At 35.8% G+C, this 21,496-nt stretch overlaps 1 protein-coding gene across 4 annotated transcripts in view; it reads right to left on the reverse strand.

Annotated features, from left to right (window-relative positions):
* Positions 1–21,496, reverse strand: part of ADK (adenosine kinase) — a 278,307-nt gene that overhangs the window by 197,536 nt on the left and 59,275 nt on the right. For all 4 annotated transcript variants that reach the window (XM_027649559.1, XM_027649560.1, XM_027649558.1 and 1 more), the window contains one exon: positions 5,964–6,042. In XM_027649559.1, coding sequence (XP_027505360.1) covers positions 5,964–6,042 — 79 coding nt within the window. The remainder of the gene's footprint in view (positions 1–5,963; positions 6,043–21,496) is intronic.

Raw genomic sequence — 21,496 nt, forward strand, 5'->3', positions numbered from 1 at the left:
AGCACATACCATTTTTTATAAACAAGCATGAATCCGTTCATTTTTCAAAATGAAATTCTCAAACTTGTCAGTTTATTAGAATGTTAAAAAGCACAATCACTTCAGATTAACATATCAAGTTAATCATAACTGAAGACTAAAAATTGGAATGAAGTTACAAGCCCTTGAAGCACAAGCTGATACTGGAAAAGTGTCATTACTTCCCTGATGTATAGATGACAGTGGAACAGCCACAAACCCCCAAAAGGTTATGATTAGATGGTCAGTAGTGCAGAAAGGAAAAGGGAGCCATGGTGATTTTCTCAGGTGCGTATTATAAAAATACTATTGTGAATGCCCAGGAGTATCTATTTGAAAGCTTCCCCAAAATTTTTCTGTTTTCCCTTTATCTGCCAGTCTTACAAATTCAACTTGAGATGTGTCAAGCTACATTCTTCCAAGTTCACATGGCATCACTACCAATAAAACTCGTGTAATGAGAATTCCACAATTCTTCTGAGGATGAGCAATAGAATACAGCACTTTCTAGCTGCTAAGTTAGATCCACAGCAACAGCAGAATTGCTAGAATAAAAAATAAGCTATTAAGAAATAGAGCATAAACCAAGAGCACCCATTCTGAGGATGAAGAATGTGCCATTCTTTATAAGCACTTCCAGAAAAATGAGAATGAAAATACGCTGTTTGTTGACAAGGTTGTGTAGTTTAAAATCCAAGTTATAAAATTCTATCAAGTTAAGACTTGAAATCCAGCACTTGTGTTAGAAAGGTAAAACTTCAAAAGACTACTTCTTGCAGTTCTAACCCCAGCATTCCAAAATCAAAATAAACGCTGATAAAAATCATGTAAATTCGGTCTGGTCAGCAGCACTTGCCCTCTCTGCACACGTGAGCTATTTGGTTTAGATACTTTAAAGCCATGAGCCCTATCAAAAGATTCAGATTTTTTTTCCTTTCCAGATCTATGTCCGCTGTTAGACAGGCACAGTCTTAATTAAAATTACAGAGAGAACCTGAGTAGTAGTAAAATGAATCTGAATTTAGTTTGTTGGCAGAACCCTAAACCAATACATTATTTATGAACTGCACGCAGTTGCATGTATTCACATTTTATAGATCTAATATAATGAATCCAATCATTTGGAGAGATTGCAAGAGCTCAGATTAAAGCAAGATGTCACATATCATATTAGATATAAAGCCAAAATTTAATGAGACAAGTAAAGGTCAGAGAAGTACACCGCAGTTTCAATTTGATACCCATACACTTCTTGTTCTTAAGCATGCATCACAACTTCAACTTTAAACATAAAGCAAAACTGGAAGTTAGTATAAAAGCATAATTCTAATGCCAAGATCACTAAAGCAAACAGGAAAGTTAAACTTTAGTTTCTATGCCAGAAACTAAATAATTGCAATTCAGTTCATTCTCTCTAGTCCTCATTTTCCAATTTATTATCAAGCAATTTTCAGTGACTGATGCCTGACTAATTGAAACTTGATCCAGCAAAATTATCAACACTCGCTTTTGATGGGTTGAGAAAAAAAAAATTCCAACAATTGTGTCTAATAGTAACAGAGCACCTTTAGAAGTGCATCATCTGCATTTTTACTGATTATTTGGATTCCAACTGTTTTGTACTGCAGTGAGGAAAGCCCTTTGTCATTATTCCTCTTACCCTCTTCCCATTCTTACTTTCTGTCTCTACTTTTCCACACAATACTAAAGTCTTAAACAAAAAGATACTTACTTCAATAAGACTTTTCCTTAAGGCCTTAGAAGTACTCAATCTGTTCTAGTTAGCCATCTTTTCCAGATGGACAAATTTACACTCAAAAAAGATTAGAGTGGACAAGGAAAGTGGGTTGGTAAGGACGAAACAAGCATGGGACTGTGAGGGATGCAGAATCAGAGAAACACTGGGATTTTTATAGCTTTTCTTCTTCCAGATTACTTATTTCCTTTCCTCTCAATTTTGTCCATTCTCTCACGTGCTTTTCCATCTCCACTTTCTTCCCTTCTTTCTGTCACTATTTCTCTCCTAATAAGAATTTGTATTTCCAAGGCATAATTTGCTGTTAATTTAATCTCATTAGGGAATGACTAAACTATCTCATTGATTTTATCTTTTTCACTTTTATACTTGTTACTGTCGTTTCTGAAATATATCAATAACTTCCCCCCCACCTCATTCATATCATGAGTCAAGTCAAAATAATATTGATTCCCTCACTCTTTCCAGGATCAGTTCAAACAACTTCAATGTCTCAGAAAACATGAACATAAACAACCGACCTCCTCAGCTTTAGTACTGCCCTTCAACACTTTGGTACTTGGTACCAACAGTTCTTGGTACTTCCTTTTACCATTTTCAGGTATTTTTAAAAAATATTATTGACTTATAAAAATACTTTTATAACACACTTTTGAAGAGTGTGCTATTTCCAGTTTTCTGCCCCTTTATCATTTATCTTCCCTCTTCTGTATTTCTTTTGCAACAGAATAATTTTTCATTTGCTCCTGACTTTGCTTTTACAGAGCTTCCCCTCTAATGTATGTTTTGACTATTTTTCCACATTTCATTTTGCAGAAATATGTCTACTACTTTGTATATTAGAAGCATTTCTACCAAAAAGATTCTTTCTGCTGTTCCTGATAGGTCCAGACCTTTCTCTTTTACTAAGCCTCCATATAATTTCTGCTTTGGGCACTCAACATGGCCAACATTCAGCTTTTTGAGCCTCACAATGCTCTCCATCTCTTTACCATCATTCACTCCTGCAACTTGCCACACATTCTCCTTCTGCTCTGCTGGAAGCCAACACTGAAAAAATACCAAGATTCCCTTTAGTACCTTACCAGCCAAATTCTTCCTTCAAGGCTGCACTTCAGATCTTCTCTTTCTGTTAACATGCTAGAAAAAAAGAAAATCTAATTTTGCTCTTCACAGCTTGACTGCAATTCTGATTAATTCTTTGTAAACTTCTAAAATCTTCATTTCCATTATAGTTGATGCTGCTTTAAATTTTAGTTCCAAACCCCATGATTTAAGCTTCATTTTCTTCCCAGTTTTCTTCATAATTCAGAGCTTCTTCCTATTGCCTCTTTCTGTGATTAACATCTCAAATTTCTCACACATGATAAATACGGTATTTCTAGCCTTTTTTTCCTCCTTTTTGAAAGAAATTGGCTCATCCTTTTCAGAAACAGATAGTACTTCTTGAGTAGATCTTGCTATCTTTGCAGATACAAAGGAAATATCCAAAATATATAACTATATATAACAGAGGAGATGATCATATACCACATAAGCAAGCCCATGACAGGTTCATTGTTCCTTTTTAAACAGGTTATTTACTCCTAAGTTTCTCCACCCACTTTGCCTTTGGGTATTTTTATTTCAACACAGTGTTGCTTTTCTGACCCTTAAAGACAACTATTTGAAAAAAAGCAATTCAATAACCCTTTTATCTGCTTCCTAAATTCTTCCTTACTTTAATCCAATCAATTTATTAATTGCACTTTACCTATTGCACTCCTTAATAATATCCTCTTCCCACTCAGAAATCAACTTTTAAAAAAGCAATTGCCAGAATTCAGAGGCCATTTATTTTCAACCATTTGACTCAGACAGTCTGTATTCCATTGTAGTCAGGCTTCCAAGGATGCCTTTTTTTAACATGTCATTATTTCTCATCAAGTTTTAAACAACTGAAGCAAAAATTTTTTAAGTTTTATCTCTCACTTTATAGCATGATTTTTCAAGCTTTTCCCATAACGTAACACAAGTTGAGAAATTAATAAGAGTGTTATTCTTAGGATTTATTCCCCATGTATCTTATTGCAGAGAATCCACATTCTCTGTGTGGCTCCCTCAGCACTCATTTATTGGTCCTTTACTTCTCAGCCACCCGTCAAGCTTGCTAAATCCATCTTTCCTTTAACAAATAAATATATATTTAAGCTATTCATCCCTAAGATTACTTACACACTCATTCTCTCCAATAAGCCAATGAATATTGCTATATTGCTGCAAAAATACTCTTCCAGAATTTCTAGTTCGATTTTTGGTTTACATTTCAACTACTTCTTTTTATCCTCACACTTTTTTTCTTCTGCTAAAGCTTAAAGAATAAGAGTTTCTTTCAAGATTTCCAGAATTCTCTTTTTTTTCTCTCTCTCACTCTCTTTTTAAAGTCTTTTACTGATGTTATTTTATTCATGCACAACTGTTTAAGTTTCAATCTTATTTGAAACAGAAACTAGGAGATGACAAACCTTCTGGAGACAAATACAATTCCAGATGGCAACTGGAGCTGAATGAGTCTCCCAGCTCTGAGCCAAGATAAAGAAAAAGTTCACTGACAAAACCCAATCAGTGTAAGAGAGGAGTATTGACATAGAAATCCCTACATTTTGTTGATTTAAATTCCATCTATTTCCTTGACTCTATGGTGTCCTTCATAGTATAATTATTGAACAACACCTGCACTGACAGGTTACAAGAGAGCTAAGAATGAGACATACTTCACTAATAAATTACCTGATGCCACAGACGTCACTTCAAGGAGAGATGGAAATAAAATCCTGGGTTCTTCGAAAACTTTAAAGTTCAGAAACTGAGCCTACCACATGCATTTGCTTCTAAACCTCCCCAGTTTAGATGCAGGAATGGTAGCAGAATTTCATGCCTCTGAACTAATAAACGGTTGCAGAACTTCTTCCAAAAAGTTCACCTCTAATCACCTGTCATGAAAGAGGCATCACATCTACACCACCCCTATAGGCCAAGCAACAGTGATACAGACAGAGACTGATTCCCATAACTTGAGCTCTCCTGATGAAGAGGCTTTTACGAAGTATCAGAAGCAAACAAATTGTTAAAAAAAAAGCTCAGAAAACTGATTTTATTTAAAAACCATAACCATTTCAGAATGACAATGCCATATACATTATAACACATGCAACATTTTTTAAAATCACAAATATTTTCAAGACATTTGGGGTTTTAAAAAATGAAAACCTTTGTAAAGAAGCAGGAACTATTTTGTATAAAGGAGGAGTGCTTATTAATATATTTTTACCTTTTATGGGTGGGGGCAATCTTTATTAGATTATAACTTCCAAATGTGAATTTAATGCTATCTGGTAGTAAGTTTTAACTATACAGGGAGCCTGGAAGTTAATAAGCCAGGATCATTAACAAAATGGTTATAATTGTTTGTGTGTTTTTATTTATAGAACTTTTACACCTCTCGCAATCTAAGAATATTCACACAGGTATATGCTTGAAAGTATTGTGACTAAAGGCATACTTTACTTACAGAAAAGCTAATATACCTGAAACCAAATCCATCATTACTGTTATTCATCATACCCACAGCCAGAAACATTCCCCTTGTATAAAAGAAGTTTTACATTTTGATCTTTTATGGACAAACTTGCAAGTTCTTACCGGATAAATGTGATTAGAATCACAGAACAATGCAGGCTAGATGGGACCTTTGCAGGTCTCCAGTCCAACCCACAGGGCCAGCTTCAAATTTAGATCTGATTGCTAAAGAACTCATACTGGTAAGTTATGAAAGTCCCCAAGAACAGAGATTCAACAACTTCTCTGTTTAACCCTTCTCATTGTGACTTTTTTCTCCTCATTGTAAGATTGCTAACTGCAGTGAGGGACCGTGTCCTTGCCTCTCATCCTTCCACCACAAATCTTTGACAAAAGCCTTTCCCTCCCAGTACACTCCAGTTGTAACTACAACCTTAGCAGAACGTGTGTGAAAAGACTAAAGAGCACAACTTCAAACCAAACCAGATAAAAACCTAGAAGCATAATCTGAGCAACAGAGTCCCAAGTACCCACTCTGCAGTGCTCATTCAAACAGACAATAGAGAGCATCAAGTGGATTCAAACTCAACATTTGAAATTAGCAGTAATTCTTTGCTAAGGAAGAACAAACCTGGGCCACTTTAACGGAATTTTGAGTAGAACCACCGGCATGATATTCTACTTTGAATTTTTTCACAAGTTCTTCGAATCTGTTAAAAAAAAAAAGAAAAAAGAAAAAAGTTAAACTTTGCAATTTTTTTTTCCAGAAAAAGACATGAAGATTAGAAGTAGATGACATCACATTACTTGTAAACAAGAAACTCATACACATCAATTGTTATCCATGATGCAAGCTGGAAACATCTATTTAGATTTTGTCCAAATTACAATACAAAGCGTGACATTGATTTGAATCCTTCACCTTAAAGTTGCAAGTGGAGTAAACAACTGAGGGGAAAAAAATATCTGAAGTATAGGCTTGACTGCAGTGAATTGTTAGATAGGTAAAATACATCCTTGAAGAAAAATTACATAAATGAAGATATTCAGATACTTATTTCACCCCATTAAACTTTACATTCTATTTCTAGTTTAAGTAAGAAGATTGAGATTTGTTGCCTAGTTCAAAATTAACTTGACCCAAACAATGGTGCTACATTTTAAAATTTCATATGAAATAGTATATTTTGACAGGTGAAGAACTTTCATGTGCAAATCTACTAGTGTGTGAGAAAACTTGATAACAGAAAAGGCAAGTGTCTCCAAGGTGAGCTTTCAAATCCTTCAAGTCATACAACTATGAAAACATAGAATTCTGTGTTAACATTCTAGTAGTATATTAGGTTTGAACACTAAAACAAATATTTAAACTTTTAACAGAAATATCTACCCTCATATTTCAGATCAAACTTTCTGGTTAAGACGCAGTGTCTGTAAGAGACTCTTCATTGTCTAGGATATGTGTTCCACCTCTGATCACAGAACAGCAGAGCTTAAGAACCAGACTCCTCCCTGATCACAGGCTACAGAAAAGGGAAGTGTCACAGAAAAGGGAACAGGAATGAGGGAGTTGTGGAGGCTTCAGGGAGGCTGTGCACAAATACTGCATCACCTTTAAATTCCAAGCACACTTCAAAATGAGTGGATTAAACAGCAGGATTAACAACCTCAGAAGACATTAGACTTAGAAGGAAATACTCCTGCAGGCAAGTCAAAATGTTTACTGTAAAATTTTTGCAGATTTGAGGTTCAAAATGACCTCAAGGTCAAACCTAATTAATAGCACAGCTTTACCCTTAATGTCTATTTACTTTATCTGTTTACCTTCAACAAATTAAGCCTGTCCAGTTAGATGTATTCCAATATATTTTACTGTATTTACTTCTACCATCTTTATTTTGGACACAGTGAAAAATGAATGCTATCTGCCAACCCTACCTGTCCTCTCCCTCTCACAACCCCAACCTCTTTACAGTACATGAACAACAGTTTTGGGGATAGACTTGTCAAAGAATGACTTGTTTGTTTAAAAGGTGGGGGTTTTTTTCCAAACCATATTTCTAATAAGAGGATTTTTATTCTGCAGTGCTTTCCATCTAAAGTGTTTGAATAACGAGCTACTCACCCTAGCAAACTACCAATGGGCAGACAATTAGAAAGAACCAAGAACTAAATTACTACATATGCTTTTCACAGTTATTCATACTATTAATTATCAATTCTACGTCAAGCAATTGAAAACTCCAATGGTAGCAGTAGCTGAATGTGGGGAAAAAAAATAACAAAACCCAACAAGTCTCCTAACAATTGCTTCTCAAGCAAAGACAAACTATCACGAACCAATTAAGCATTCTGGCAATATTTTTTCTTTAATTTATTTGACATTTTACCTTTTCACACAATTTGAGTGTGTACTGTGCAAATCACAGTTATTTTTGTATTCTTGTATATCTACAAGCATGCCACTTGATATTTTAATTCCTTTACTTCAAGGCAGCTAAAGTGTCCATGTTATTTAATGGCATGTTAAACCTTATAAACCCAGTATATACTGCAGTTGATCACCTATGTTAGCAGCTCTAAGCCTAGATAAATATGTCTTTAAATACTTGTAGTTCAAATGAAAAATAAAATAGGCAGTATCTGAATTTGGGAAAAAAAAAACCCAACACTGGGAACAGCCATAAAATACTGTCTGTATTATGAAGATTTCAAAGTAAAAGCTATGTAATCTAAGAAATAATCTGAACAAATTATTTTACAATTACTTAATAGAATAAGACAAACAATGGTGACTGTCTTCCAGTATTTCAGATCGAACATTAAAAGACCTAACTCCTTTTCTTTGAATTAAGATGGTGCATTCAATGTCTCTAACCATCTGTTATATAAAACAGAACAAGTTCATACAGCTGCAAGAAAAGTACATTTTGCTGGTCATTTTCCATGACACGTGAAAAGGACAATATAAATTGTGATGTTTTAATCCACAAGAGCCTGGTAACCAAGTTGTATCAAGAATGACCTCAAAATTCAGAGTGCTGATAGTTTTTTATCTTAAGATGAACAGTTAGATGGACATTTTTCACAGTGTCAGCAGATGGCACAGGCAGCGTGGGAACACAGACTTTGTCACTGTCTGCTGTATGCCTGACCTGCAAAGAGAAGACTGTCATTCCAGCATGCTTCAGAAACATGGTGTTTGCTTTCATAAAACCCTCCACTTTAAGGAAGGAAGTTCAACTTCCAAGGTCCAGGAATGTTGAACAGAGCTTCTGTGTGTGCTTCAGGACTAAGCTGTTATCACACTTAGGATAATTCAAGAAAATTAGAACCTTATGAGCAAGACTGAATATTATTTGTGTTTCACGTTCTGCAGTTGTTGGTCTTTCTGAGTATTTCTTTAGGCTCTGCTATATCTGAGAACCGTGACCCTTTTCCTGACCTAGCAACATACCATTACCTTAAATAACAGAATATAATAAATCCCACAACTGGCACCATATAAAGGGGGCCCTACTTTTGGTACCATGAATTTGTCCACCACATTAAAGCATATTTTAACAAAAACAAGTTTGCATTTGCAGCAGCATATGTTTTGAGCTGTGATACTGCTGATAACTCTAGCACTGACCAAAGAGGATATGTTAATGTTTTGCTCAGTTATACTAAAGGCAATAGCACTTCTGTCAGGTTTTTTCTTTTCTCCCTGTTCTAAAAAAGCATATACTACTAACTGAACTTGATAACGAAAGGTGAGCCTTTTCAGTAGCCTCACATTTGACAGAATTAATGGTTATTTAAAAAAAAAAAGTATAAGGTGGTAGTCAAGCTATTATACAAAGGAATACAAACAAGAATGAGAACATAATCTTTAAGCCTTTTTTTTTTTTTACAAAATATGGTTCCTTACATTACAGGAGGTCAAAGCTTATTTTTAGAAGGCACAGACTCTTCTTACATATGCCATACCAATTTCACAACCCTGTTTGTCTCCCAGACCATTCATACCCTGAGCACTGTCATCCATCTTCTCCGTGTGCTCTTACAAAATCCTGTTTAAACCTTACACTATTCCTTCTCATAGCAGCTCTTGAAAAGCATGATTTACACAGAAAAATGCACTCATCGTAACATCTAATCCCCTCAGACACCTGCAAATATCATCTGTGCTGGCTACCCCTCTGACCAGCTCTTGCCTCTCCCCACAGCTCTCTTCTCTCCCTTCCCAGTCATTCATTGCAAGCAGAAGTCCCTTCTCTGTGTTTTCAAGGCCCTGCAAAGTGTTCTGCACTGAACACACCATCCTTCATTCAGTACATTCAGATTTACAACAGCCTCCGGGCACAAAGCTGTCAACAAAAATAGCTTTTCCCTCACTAAACCATGATATCATCCACTGTCCAGTTACCAGAATTTTCTATGACTATTAGCAAATCTACTTTAAATCTTCCTGCAAACTATCTTTCACTATAATGTCAAAAAAAGTCATCAGCAAGGCAGTGTGATTTCCCGAGGCTATTCTCCAGCGTAATAGCTGGCAATCCTCTCCTGGATCAATACCCATCTCCCGTAACTTGCTTTATACACAAAATCTGAGGCTTTTTGGAGCGGGGACCATCTTCTTGTTACACAGCAACAGATACACTCACGTTTGGCTCACCACGGTTTCAAAGCCAAACTGACAAGAAAAATAAGCACATAAAACATACCCTACAACTGAAAGCAGACAACATAAGGCAATGAAGCTACAGTAAGGAAAATTAAAGTAATTCAAGTAATGCCGTTAAGTTTTATGACACAATTTATATTAAACTACAAAGGAACTCTTTTTGGAGAGTTAAATGGCCACTGAATACCAACATTTAACTGTCTTATACAGAGAGTGCACCAGAAAAAAACATTCCTGATGCATATGTCAGAATCTACTTATCTGCAAGAAGTAGAGGAAAGTAATCTCTTGTTTTTCAGCAGGGTGTGTTGCCCTGGATATCTTTTGATATATCTGCTTATTACCTAAGATGTACTCAATAGCATACATCAGCAGGGAGCTACACTTAAAAAAAAATCAGCTGCCAAAAACAGCTAGAGAGGAGAGAAAAATAATTTTTGCCCTTTTTCCTTTTGTATGCCAGATAATGACAGCCTGAATGTAAGACAAAAAAATCAGGTTATTTCGTATAACAATAATAAAATATTTTCAGTGGATTGTATATTTTGCTTGGTGTTATAAAAACCTTCAAAACCACCAAGATGGAAACCTCTTAAATAATAAAAGGTTGCAAGTTGCACATAAGTCTGTAACTTCTTTTCTTTGGAGGTAAATTGGAGCTGGGGATGCAGCTCTTGTTGATACCTCTAGAGAGGAAGGTAGACTACGATTTGGTATGTTTTCAAGCTATTGGATAAATTTTAATTAGATTTTAATTAAAAATCATAATTAATGGCAATTCTGACACCTTTCCCAGGCATTTATTTTTGCTGGCAAGAAGCAGCCATATTAAGACATGGCAATAGCTTTAAATGTTCAGTTGTGAGGAGAACCAGACTAATACACTGACAGTTAGACGTTTGATCCTTTTAATTGCATTTTTAAAAATCTACTTAAATCTTCAAATTAAGTAACCTGTGTCAGAATGTCTATGAAATCACTCCATAAATAAAAGAAAAAAGTATTTAAGAGAACGAGCATCATATTATACAACCTGTTTTAATAATACTGAAAGCTCAGTAAAACTACAAACCCAATACCAAATATTTCAATTTTTAAGGAAACCCTCATGGAATAAACCAACACAAACAACTAAATAATGCCAAACCTGCATCCTGACTGTTTTGCAGGGCATGGCAGAAGTAGTTATGCATACATCTGGAGAAGCCTGTCATCTGTCACATTCTCAGTTTCCTCACAGCCTGGGCCAACGCCAGAACGACGCAGGCAGCCACACCACCAGGCAGATGGGGCACATGTTGTTGAAAGACAACCTTTCCTGGTCAGTGTTAGCAGGCAAGCTGAAGCCCTCATAATTTCATCCTAAGTAAAATCTAATTTACATTTAAGGAACAGGTCTAGTCTTGAGATTCAATCATGATAATTAAATCACAGGGTATTACTTTTAAACAGAAGGGGGAATATTTTAGGACAAATACTGTGGGTAAAAAGAAAAGCAATTCATATTTTTTAACTCTAAGGAGTGTAGATAATTTCTCTATCTAAATTGTACAATTCAGTATTCAAAGTTCAAACTCTAGAAAGGATAGTTACATATAGGAACAATGTTACCCCTACTCTTTGAGATACAACAAATTAAGACTGAAATACAGACATAATTGGTTGTTCTTGCTTAAAATTGGACCTGAAAGAGTAAAAATCCCTTTTTGAAATGAGGTACATTCACAGAGGTACATGAGAAAACTTTATAACAGCTGCTTGGCAATGACTGACTTTATGCAGAGCTAGTTCTTATTAGCTTGGCACAGAATTAAAGAGCTTGGGAATGGGTAGGGGAGTAATGGGGAAGAATGAAACATGCTAAAAAGGAAGTATTGGAGACAGGTTAGCACCGTGGACATATAACACAACAGAAACCTAAATGTGTTAGGAATATGACTGCTAAAATTGAATAGAGCATATTATCATATTTTTCTCCTTTATTTACTGAAGTTCATAGAACGGTGACTCTTCATGAAAGCATTTACTGTTGCAAACTAGAATTTCGCGTAAAGTATTTTCCTAATCACCTCATCCAAACAAACACCAAATGAAAAAAGCCAGTAATTCCAAACAGGTTAGGATTATGAGTACCAAATGTTAATATATGAAAGAAGAAAAAAAAAAAAAGCATAGGCAAATTGCAAGATTCATAGCTTTGAAATATTTTACCACAAATGTTAGCAAGGTTGAAAAAAATGCACTTAAATGTCAGTTTGATAAAAGCCAAAAGAACATTTTCCACATGTGTTTGCATTTAGGCATATTGAAACAAGATGGAAAAAGTAACAGTCATTCAAATGTAAGGTTAAAACATCAGCTCTTAAGGATCATGATTTAAAGAAATTTCTAAAAGTCTTTTTTTCTTTTTTTTCAGCAGAGTCAGAAAAATTTATGCAAGTGTTCTTGAAAGGTCCCCCCCCCCCCCCATTCCAGATTATCTGGATATCTTCCTCTACATTATCTTGAAAATATACATGATTACACTCAGAAATATTAGCCACCACAAGGCAAGTTGTTCTGTTGATATTCTGAAATGCTGTAGGAAAATTAAAGAAAAAACAAACAACAACCCCCCAGCCCCCCCCAACAGCCTATACCACTAGATTATTGAAAGATCACGTTTATGGTTCTATCCCTAAACACAAATGGATACACTTGCTATATACACACAGAGCACCCTCTCAAATCTTAAAATTTGTGCACTATATATAATTACTACAGCACCCTCTGTCTATTACATTTCTAACCAAACTATTTTCAAAACTTTCACATGAGGATGGGTAATCAGGAATACTCTTATAGAATTTCTGTCGGTTCAGTAACTTACTACGACTTCATGCTTTCCTCCCACTGTCTTTTTGAAAGATCTTCCAAAACATCAGCCGAGACTCAAACATTTTGCAGATCCATCTAGGGATTGCCACCATCATCTTTGTTGCAAAACACTGAAGCCAGAAACAGCTCTCTGCCCTTATGCATAGCTAACAAGGATCAAAAGCCATTGCAGGCAGGGAAAAGTATGTGGCATTTACCTTCTTCATCCTTGGATGTGCCAAAGTATGTTCTGGAGCACTAAGGAACAAGGTCATTTCCTTTGTTATTTCTCTGCAGTATTACAATGTTTACCCTTGCTCCTGATGTTCCCAGTGTACATCTGGCAGCTCGTGTACCGGAATACTACTGCAAAAAAACCTGGGGCATGTTCCGTTTGCTCCTCATAAGAAGCATGGGAAGAATACGTGCTTTTTGAGACCTACCAGTCAATTCTTCATGTCCAAATTTCACTGCTAACTAACCAATGAAAGGGTAAGTTGTTTATCATATTACAAAGTAGTGAACTTCCTAATCCTTCAGCACTTCAGTGACTTTGTTCTACAATAACAATGCACGAATAAAAGTAACACTAAGCGATTTTGAAAATAAGACTAGATTTACAAAATTAAAAGCAAATTAGAGATCATAATCCTAATTATGCAACAAATATAAGAAACTGCAGTAGATGCTTCCCACTTGGCACAGTAGAGACCAGGTGTTAACTGTCAATAAACCTTTAGTGAATGCTAATTGAAAATGCTGTTTCACAAGCATCAACTTATTCCAGCTCACATCAAAGTGAAAATTTGTTCCACTTAATAGAGTATTTGCCAAGAATATTTTAATATTAAGAGAATTCAGTCATAGGAGATCCTAGGCCTTATCTTTGGTAAATTGAGATTATCTAAAGCTGTAGTACAAGTCATATTAAACCGCTTGTAAAGAGCTGACCAAAAAACAACCACCCAACCCCCCCACAAACAAACAAAGCAACAAGAACAATCAAAAAAAATCCATATGCACACTCACACTTGGTAGACAGAAATGTTTTGCTATAGTAATTTTACAACTTGTACTTTATCCGTAAATACATCCAAACAGCAAAAAATATGTTAGGTGCAAAGTTTGGGTTCCAATTCAGAGCCAATAAAATATTAGGGAGTTTTGCAGAGCTGTTCCAAAATTAAATTATAAACTAGTTGTTCCCATACATCACTCAGATCAAGAAGCGTTTAATCTAAATAATATTTTCTATTAACACAAAGTCCAAAATAACAGTGACAGTTGCTAACCAGAACCTAAACCAGTTTTTTGTTCTTTACGATACATGGTTCATGTCAATGCAACTACACTGCTAAAATATCTGTTTTTCTTCACCCCTTGTGTTACTGTAAGTCCTTTTAAATTAGTAGCCAGTTGGCACATTTAAACCAAGAAAACATTAAAAATAGACCAGGAGATATAAGTAGACCAAGAAGATAGTTTACATCCACTCTAAACTCCTATTAACATGTAGTGAACCGTAAGCATTTCCTCATGAAATAATGACTGCAGAAAACACTGCTTTAAGCACAACCATCACTAAATACCAAGAGGTATTTTTGTTTTAGTTCTCTTTAACTTCCCTATTTCTCAATACAGCTCTGTCTTCAATATACATTAAGACAGTCATCAGACAGTGGTAATAACATGATTTTCTCAGCTCAAAACCACAGGCAGTATTTATTAGCACAAGCACACCTGCTTCCTCCCAAGAATATTTCCTCTTTGTAAGTTTTTGTTAAGCACCTAATCATGTGTCCACATTTTTATTTTCATTAGGTGGCACCAAAACTACCAAAGGAATCAGCTGTTTATCAACATCTTTGGATACTTGGGGGCGGTGGTAGTGGTGGAAAATTTGGAAAGAAGCAACCTGAACTGTCCAGAAAGGATAATGTAGAAATACATCACTTTCACTTTTGGAAAAGACAAAAATCAGGCTCTCCTTCAAGCAGGAGAACTTACACTGATGGGATGACATCCAAAGACTGGATACACAGAATAGGTTGCTTGGTGAGCAAATGCACAAATTGCCTACTAGGGAAACAACTATGGGACAATCTGTAGGGTCAGTGGAGTGCACTCACACTAGCCATAACCAAATGAAATCAGGATTTGGAAGAAGTCTAACTACAGCAGCCTGATGTTTAGGAAAAGTTCATTCTTTCTGCTAAAATGGAGGCTAAGTTTTCCCATGCAAACTTCCATGCTATTACAGTTAAACTGACTCTGATACTTACACCAGCTTATTCATAGGTTTGTCAAGTGTTTTGACCACAGCACTGCTCTCCACAAGGCAGATATATGCCAAATTTCTAAAAAGTAAAATAATTTATCTTGACATACACAATCTAAGTCTTGTGGGTTATTTAGGAGCAGCAACACACTAAACTTGATTGGTTTAAAGCACTTTGTACAGTGACCACAGCAATACAAGAAGATGCATTAAAACAGTACAGGCTGAAGGGTCAACTGGTGATAATAATAATGCAAAAATATTTATCTAATGAGGTAAGAGAAAGTGTTCTCTTTTATCTCAGTATTTCATTGACCATTCGAAAGAGCAAACCCAAACAGCTAAATAATCAACAGAGAGTAAAAATTATTAGCTCTGCAGGAAACACCCTTTTGCCAGAAAAACAGAAAGAACTCTTCAGACTTGTAATATGCTTTACAAGAGGAAGACATGTAAATAAGATAAGATAATCATATAGATGGTAAGTGGCATTAGAAGTACCAAAGGTGACAAAAAGTCTTGACACTTATGCTATTCTTTAAATAATTTCCTTTATAGAATAGGGTTTGGGAGTAATTTTTTTCCCATCTTTCAACAGTATGGTCTACATGTTTGCTTTTTTTTAAATAAATGAATTTGCACTACCAAAGTCTGGAATTTCAATACAAATGATAATAATACAAAAATGAAGCAACCAGGTAACTTTGATTAATTACTCTTACATGAAGTTTTTTACTTGAGTGTTGATATTTTTATCTCCAAAACAAAGACTCTGTGCTGTATCAGCACAGAACCTTCAAACCTCGAGGGAAAAAGTCAAAGGAGAGACCATGAATTGCACATAGAAAAGAAAAAAACAATACAATATAGACTCCAGTAGAAACCAAAGCAAAGATGCTGGTTAATCCTTAAAACTAATACACAATGTTAGTGAATATGGGGTTCTCTCAAGGACATAAGTTTTATATAGGGCTCATCTACTTAGGAATCTTTTCAGAAGACTCCTCTAGAACTAGTAACATGTTCAAATTATAGAAAGTGTATGATGTTCTGAATTAGGAAGCAACTATATATTTCTCTCTATCTGTAAAAGGTGACTGTCTTCAATTAACCTTCCATCTCAAAAATGTTTCACTATTATACCATTACCTGGCTCCTTGTAAGTCTTCCAGTTTTTGAGATTTTCATATACATGATAATACAATAATAATAGCGAGTGCATGCTTATTCTTACAGGGAGATTAGTCTCCATTTCAACACATTTTCTAGCTGAAGTTTTAGTTACTTGACAGAATATCTCCTGCAGAGATTAGCCTATTATTATTTGCTACAGACCCTCTCTGAAAGCAAGAAGCCCATTTTCTCCAGATGACTCATTAACAAGCACGACAGAATGAAGTGTTCCAGCCTGAAATGCCAGCAGCTAAAAATAACTCATCCCACAGCCTATGTCAATTCAGTCCATCTCTTCACTCCATAGGAACAACCTCAGAGGGTCACCTTTTGGAGGGAAAAATTAGCATATGGAATGAACTGGGAGGAGGGGGGGGGGAGGCACCAACCAATCAAAACAAAGGAAAAAAATCACAAGGTACAGAAAAGCTGCAAGGGGATACTACTGCATAAATCATTTCAAAAATGAATGTTCCAAGCAGCACTAAAAAGGCTAATTCCACAGCAGAACTATTCCTGGACTGAAAGGAAAAATACAAACATTTGACATAGATATGACAACATTAAGTTTTCCTCTGAAAAACTGGTCATTTTGAGTTCCCCTGTCTGTATACACCCTGCCATTGCAACACTAACAAGACAGGTTTAGTGACACCCCGTATTACTCTTCATGCTGTTATTAAAAAGCTTATGGTCAGCTGTTAGGTTGCACAAAATCCCACCAGCAGTTTAGCTGAACAGTATTTCTGAAAAAACAGCGTTTTGTCACACGAGATGTGCATTAAAGAATTCATCTCTGCTCCCAAGAAGACTGGAATGAAGGAGGAAGAAACTTGCCTTCTTACCCTTAGGCCTGCAAAAAAATGTAGTAGTTTTTATGAAGTACAGAAATGCATTACAGACCGTGAAATTGCAGAATAGTTCAGGTTAGAAGGAAACTTTAAAGGTCAATGAGTCCACCCCCTCTGCAATAAGTAGGGACATCTTTAACTAGATCAGGTTGTTCAGAGCCCCGCCCAACCTGACCTTGAATGTTTTGAGGGATGGAGCTCTCCTCTTGATCTGCTCCAACAGATCCATGTCTTCCCCAAGCTGGATGCAGCACTTCAAGTCTCACAAGGGTAGAGCAGAGGGGCAGAATCCCTTCCCTCAACCTGTTGGCCACGTTGCTTTAGATGCAGCCCAGGATGCTGTTGCCCTTCTGGGCTGTGTGCACACATCGCTGGCTCATGTTCAGCTTTCTGTCAGTGCCCCCAAGTCCCTCTCAGCAGAGCTGCTCTCAATCCCTTCACCCTCCAGTCTGCACTGACACCAGGGACTGCCCTGACCCAGGTGCAGCATCTTGCCTGCACTTGGCCTTGTTGAACCTCATGAGGTTCACATGGGCCCACTTCCTGACACAGAAAATCCCACGTGGGAACTCAGCTGCCACAGATCAGTGAGGGTTACCTTCCATGTCTGGAAAGCTGCTGGAACAAAGCACCTGTTCATAAGTACCTGGTAGTTAACTGTCTCACAGTGACCACTACTTTGAGAACAGCATTTTCTATACAAATCAATTTTTAAGAAAAGACTGAAAAAATTGAATTTAATCGAGAAAAGAAATGTCTAGAAACAATATGGACAGTTGAACAATAACTCTTCAACACAAATACTCAGTAATGCTTGCTGTATTTCTCAGTCCTTCCCTCCAAACTCAAATACTAGTAATTAAGCCTTTGAACTGACTGGATGTGACCATAACTATGTTCTTACATAATACCAAGCAGAGGAACATGAGCCATTTCAGCTGTTTTAAGCAGCCTTGGTCACCATTATACACTGCTTTATTATTGAATATAAATGCATACTGAATGGTTGGGTGGAATACGACACCGATGTTAGTGTGGTGAACCGCTTGCAATAAAACATTCGGCCCTTATGCCCAAGGCTGGCTGGTGGGGTTTTTTCACATTACAGCAATAGTACCCAATTCAAACACTCTTCCAGTGTACTCTCTGAAGTACATGTAGCCTTATGAGGTGATCCACAAAAAGCATTGTTGAGTAGAGAGCTTCAAGACAGTGTCACTACCTGACCAAAGATGGTGGGTGACTTCCCCGTAACCTTGAACGTGCCACTGTGTTCACAGGCAAAGTCTATCTTTTTCTAGCAGAAGCTCCTGACTTAGTCATGCCACAGGAAGAACGTCTCAAATTGTGCAAAACTATTTCCCTCTCCAACTTTTATTCATTAATTCTACCGTAAAAATAGTAAAAGTATAAAAGCCTCCCTCCAAACACTTTCTGACATTAGAGAATACAACACAGGAGGTTGCAAACAAACATTACTCATCCTAACTCCCTCTACCTTAGAATGACGAGCGGTAGTGAAAATATTAAACTTTACATATGAAATATGCCTGAAAGTTTTCAGTAACATTGTTGTTATTTCTATCAAGACTATGCACAAAATCAGTAGGACTGGAAATGCATCTTATCAAAGAACAAGTTGAACTGATGCAACTTGCAACATTTTCTCACTTTGTACGCCATGTAATGCTTGGAGTATAAAATTTCAACCAAGGTGAATTAAGACCAACAATTAAACCAATTTTATATATTTTATTTAAATCCTTAAAGACCTAGGCTTTTCAAGATATATTTGAAACAGGTTATTACAGAAGTCACAGTCAAATAATGAATTCAAAATCAGAGTTTTCAGTTTTAATAAGTAGTTTGATATCACGGTGAACTCTAATTTGTTTGCTTGAACAGGGTCTTTTCCTAGTGAGTAGGAACAAAGCAGCTTTGAATCACAAACAATGCCCTGCAGTCAGTAAAACTCATGAGGTATTAATTTACAGTTTCATCTGTGATCAGTTAAACTGTATGCGAAATCTTAAACATCTTTTAAAAAAACACCACAAATAGCTCAATAAGATATTTTTTCTACAGTGCTTTAACAAAAACCATACATTATTAACTACTATTGTTAAAACAGAGCCAAATGCAAGTTGTGTTTAAAGCTTGCATTCTAGTAACTAAACAATATGGGAAGATGTCAGCCTTCAATAATATCTAAGAAGTTGATACAGAAGTAACAAATACAGTCTCCAAAAATATTTTTTACTGATTTTTAACTCATACAAGAATAATAATACTAAAAACAATATTAAAAACTAAAAAACCTCAACTATCAGGAAAAATGTATGTGTATGTGCATATATATATAAACCACATTGTATGTACGTGTGGCTATATATAAAATGCATTGGATATAGTATAATAACTACATTTTTTTTCTACAGTTTATATACCTATCTCTATATAAGAAGAGATAGCAGTTTAACTCTCTAGGACCAGAGCACTGTCAGCTCACGGTCCCATGTCCCTCATCTCTTCCTTGGTTTACAAGTGCCCACATTGTGGCTTTGTGTCATACTTGAAGGCACAACTATATTTGTAGAACTTGCTTTTGAGGGAGACAATGTAGCAGTGATATATAATTGTGGTCAATTGTGAATACGAGGAACATCTGGAACATTTATACTCCTCTTAAAACACAATTATGTTGCAAATACGTATTTATTTCTAAAAAGTAACTTTTCATAACAGTTGAATTAACTTCCCATAATTGTTGGGGACTTCCCATTTTAAAAAACTTAAATATTTTTATTAATAGGCTCTCATTCATTATAGAGGGAAATTATGTTAAGCCTTAAATAGAAGTACATTATGAATAATGTATATGAATATAAAATACTTGAAAACATAAGGAATCTTTTGCAAGTCACAACTTAAAAGTAGTTAACATTCTTCCCATGTTTAGAAAAACTTGCTTTGAAAATACGAGACTTTAATCCATCAGTCACAAAGGCAATTCATAACTGTGAGACACCTTTGTGAAAAGTTTTACTTCCCTACAGAACCAGGCACATAAGTACATACACTTTTACATTACACTGCCTCAACATGGATGGTATGTTATGTAAGTTACCATAGATCAGGACTTAACTATTGCCTTTCTATGGCACAAATCTGAACTCCTACTGTGGAAATGACATAGCACTTGCAACTTTTCCATGACTTTGCAACGAGACCTACCGGAATGCTATACAGAAAATTGTCATGCACAGTGGCACGTACCTAAGCACATCGGTAAGTTATCACATGTACATGTTTTTTAAAAAACTGAACTCCTGAAATGACTAGTTAAGTACTGTGGACACAATTTACCATTATAAATTATTATCGCCTCGTTAATAAAAAGAATACTAAATATTACCAAAAATTGCTAAAGTTCCAAATTATAACATAATGCAAAATGTGTTATAATTTGAGAAGAGAGCTATACAAAATGTGTGAGGCAGTATTAATGGCCCTCAAAATCCTTATGTTAAAATCACTTAAGTTCCAAGTCAAACACTTTGAAGTTAGGAAAAGCTGGGTATAAGACTTCAGTTCATTCTTGTGTGCTGCTTTCTATTCATCTCCCTATTCAGTCTGTGGGTCTACACCTTCCATTATACACCACTTATGAAGACACAATTGTTGACTTTCTCAGCAGTATTTTGTGACATAAAATTCTCTGGTGAAACACTTGTATTTGAGCATAAACAAATATATTTACATAGGATTCCACTGAGATTAAAGGTATGATCATCCTCTTTCTGTGGGAGAACAAGGAAAAAAAAAACCACTGATTTTGAGTATGCAACATGCTAGACTTAGGACCTGTTTTTCTCTGCATTCAAGTTTATTTAGTACCTAATATATTTGAAGCATAACTTCCACTCATCTCGTTACAGTTGTATGTACTCAGCACATTAAGATCACAAGTCAGACCCTCAAAAAAGAAAAAAAAAATCACATGTGAAAATTAGAAAAGTTACACAGAAGACCAGAAATCCATTTTCCAGGAGATTCTTCCATTCTGCTGTAAAGGAACCGCATCCTCACTTTTCACTCTCTCTCTTATCATTCGTATTCACATATCCCATCTTCCACAGCGTATCATGTTCTATGCACAAGGACATCTTTTCATTACAGAAATACCACCCATTTCATATTGTGCTCTGAACAATTCTCCTTAAAAAACAGTGTATGATCATATTGTCAAAAAACCATCAGCATGGAGATGTCCACTTGTTATCAAGACTGAAGAATTTAAGACAATCACACAGTTGACAGTTCCTGCCACCTTA

This window comes from Corapipo altera, unplaced genomic scaffold (assembly GCF_003945725.1).
Source record: "Corapipo altera isolate COAL_440 unplaced genomic scaffold, ASM394572v1 53, whole genome shotgun sequence".
NCBI lineage: Eukaryota > Metazoa > Chordata > Aves > Passeriformes > Pipridae > Corapipo > Corapipo altera.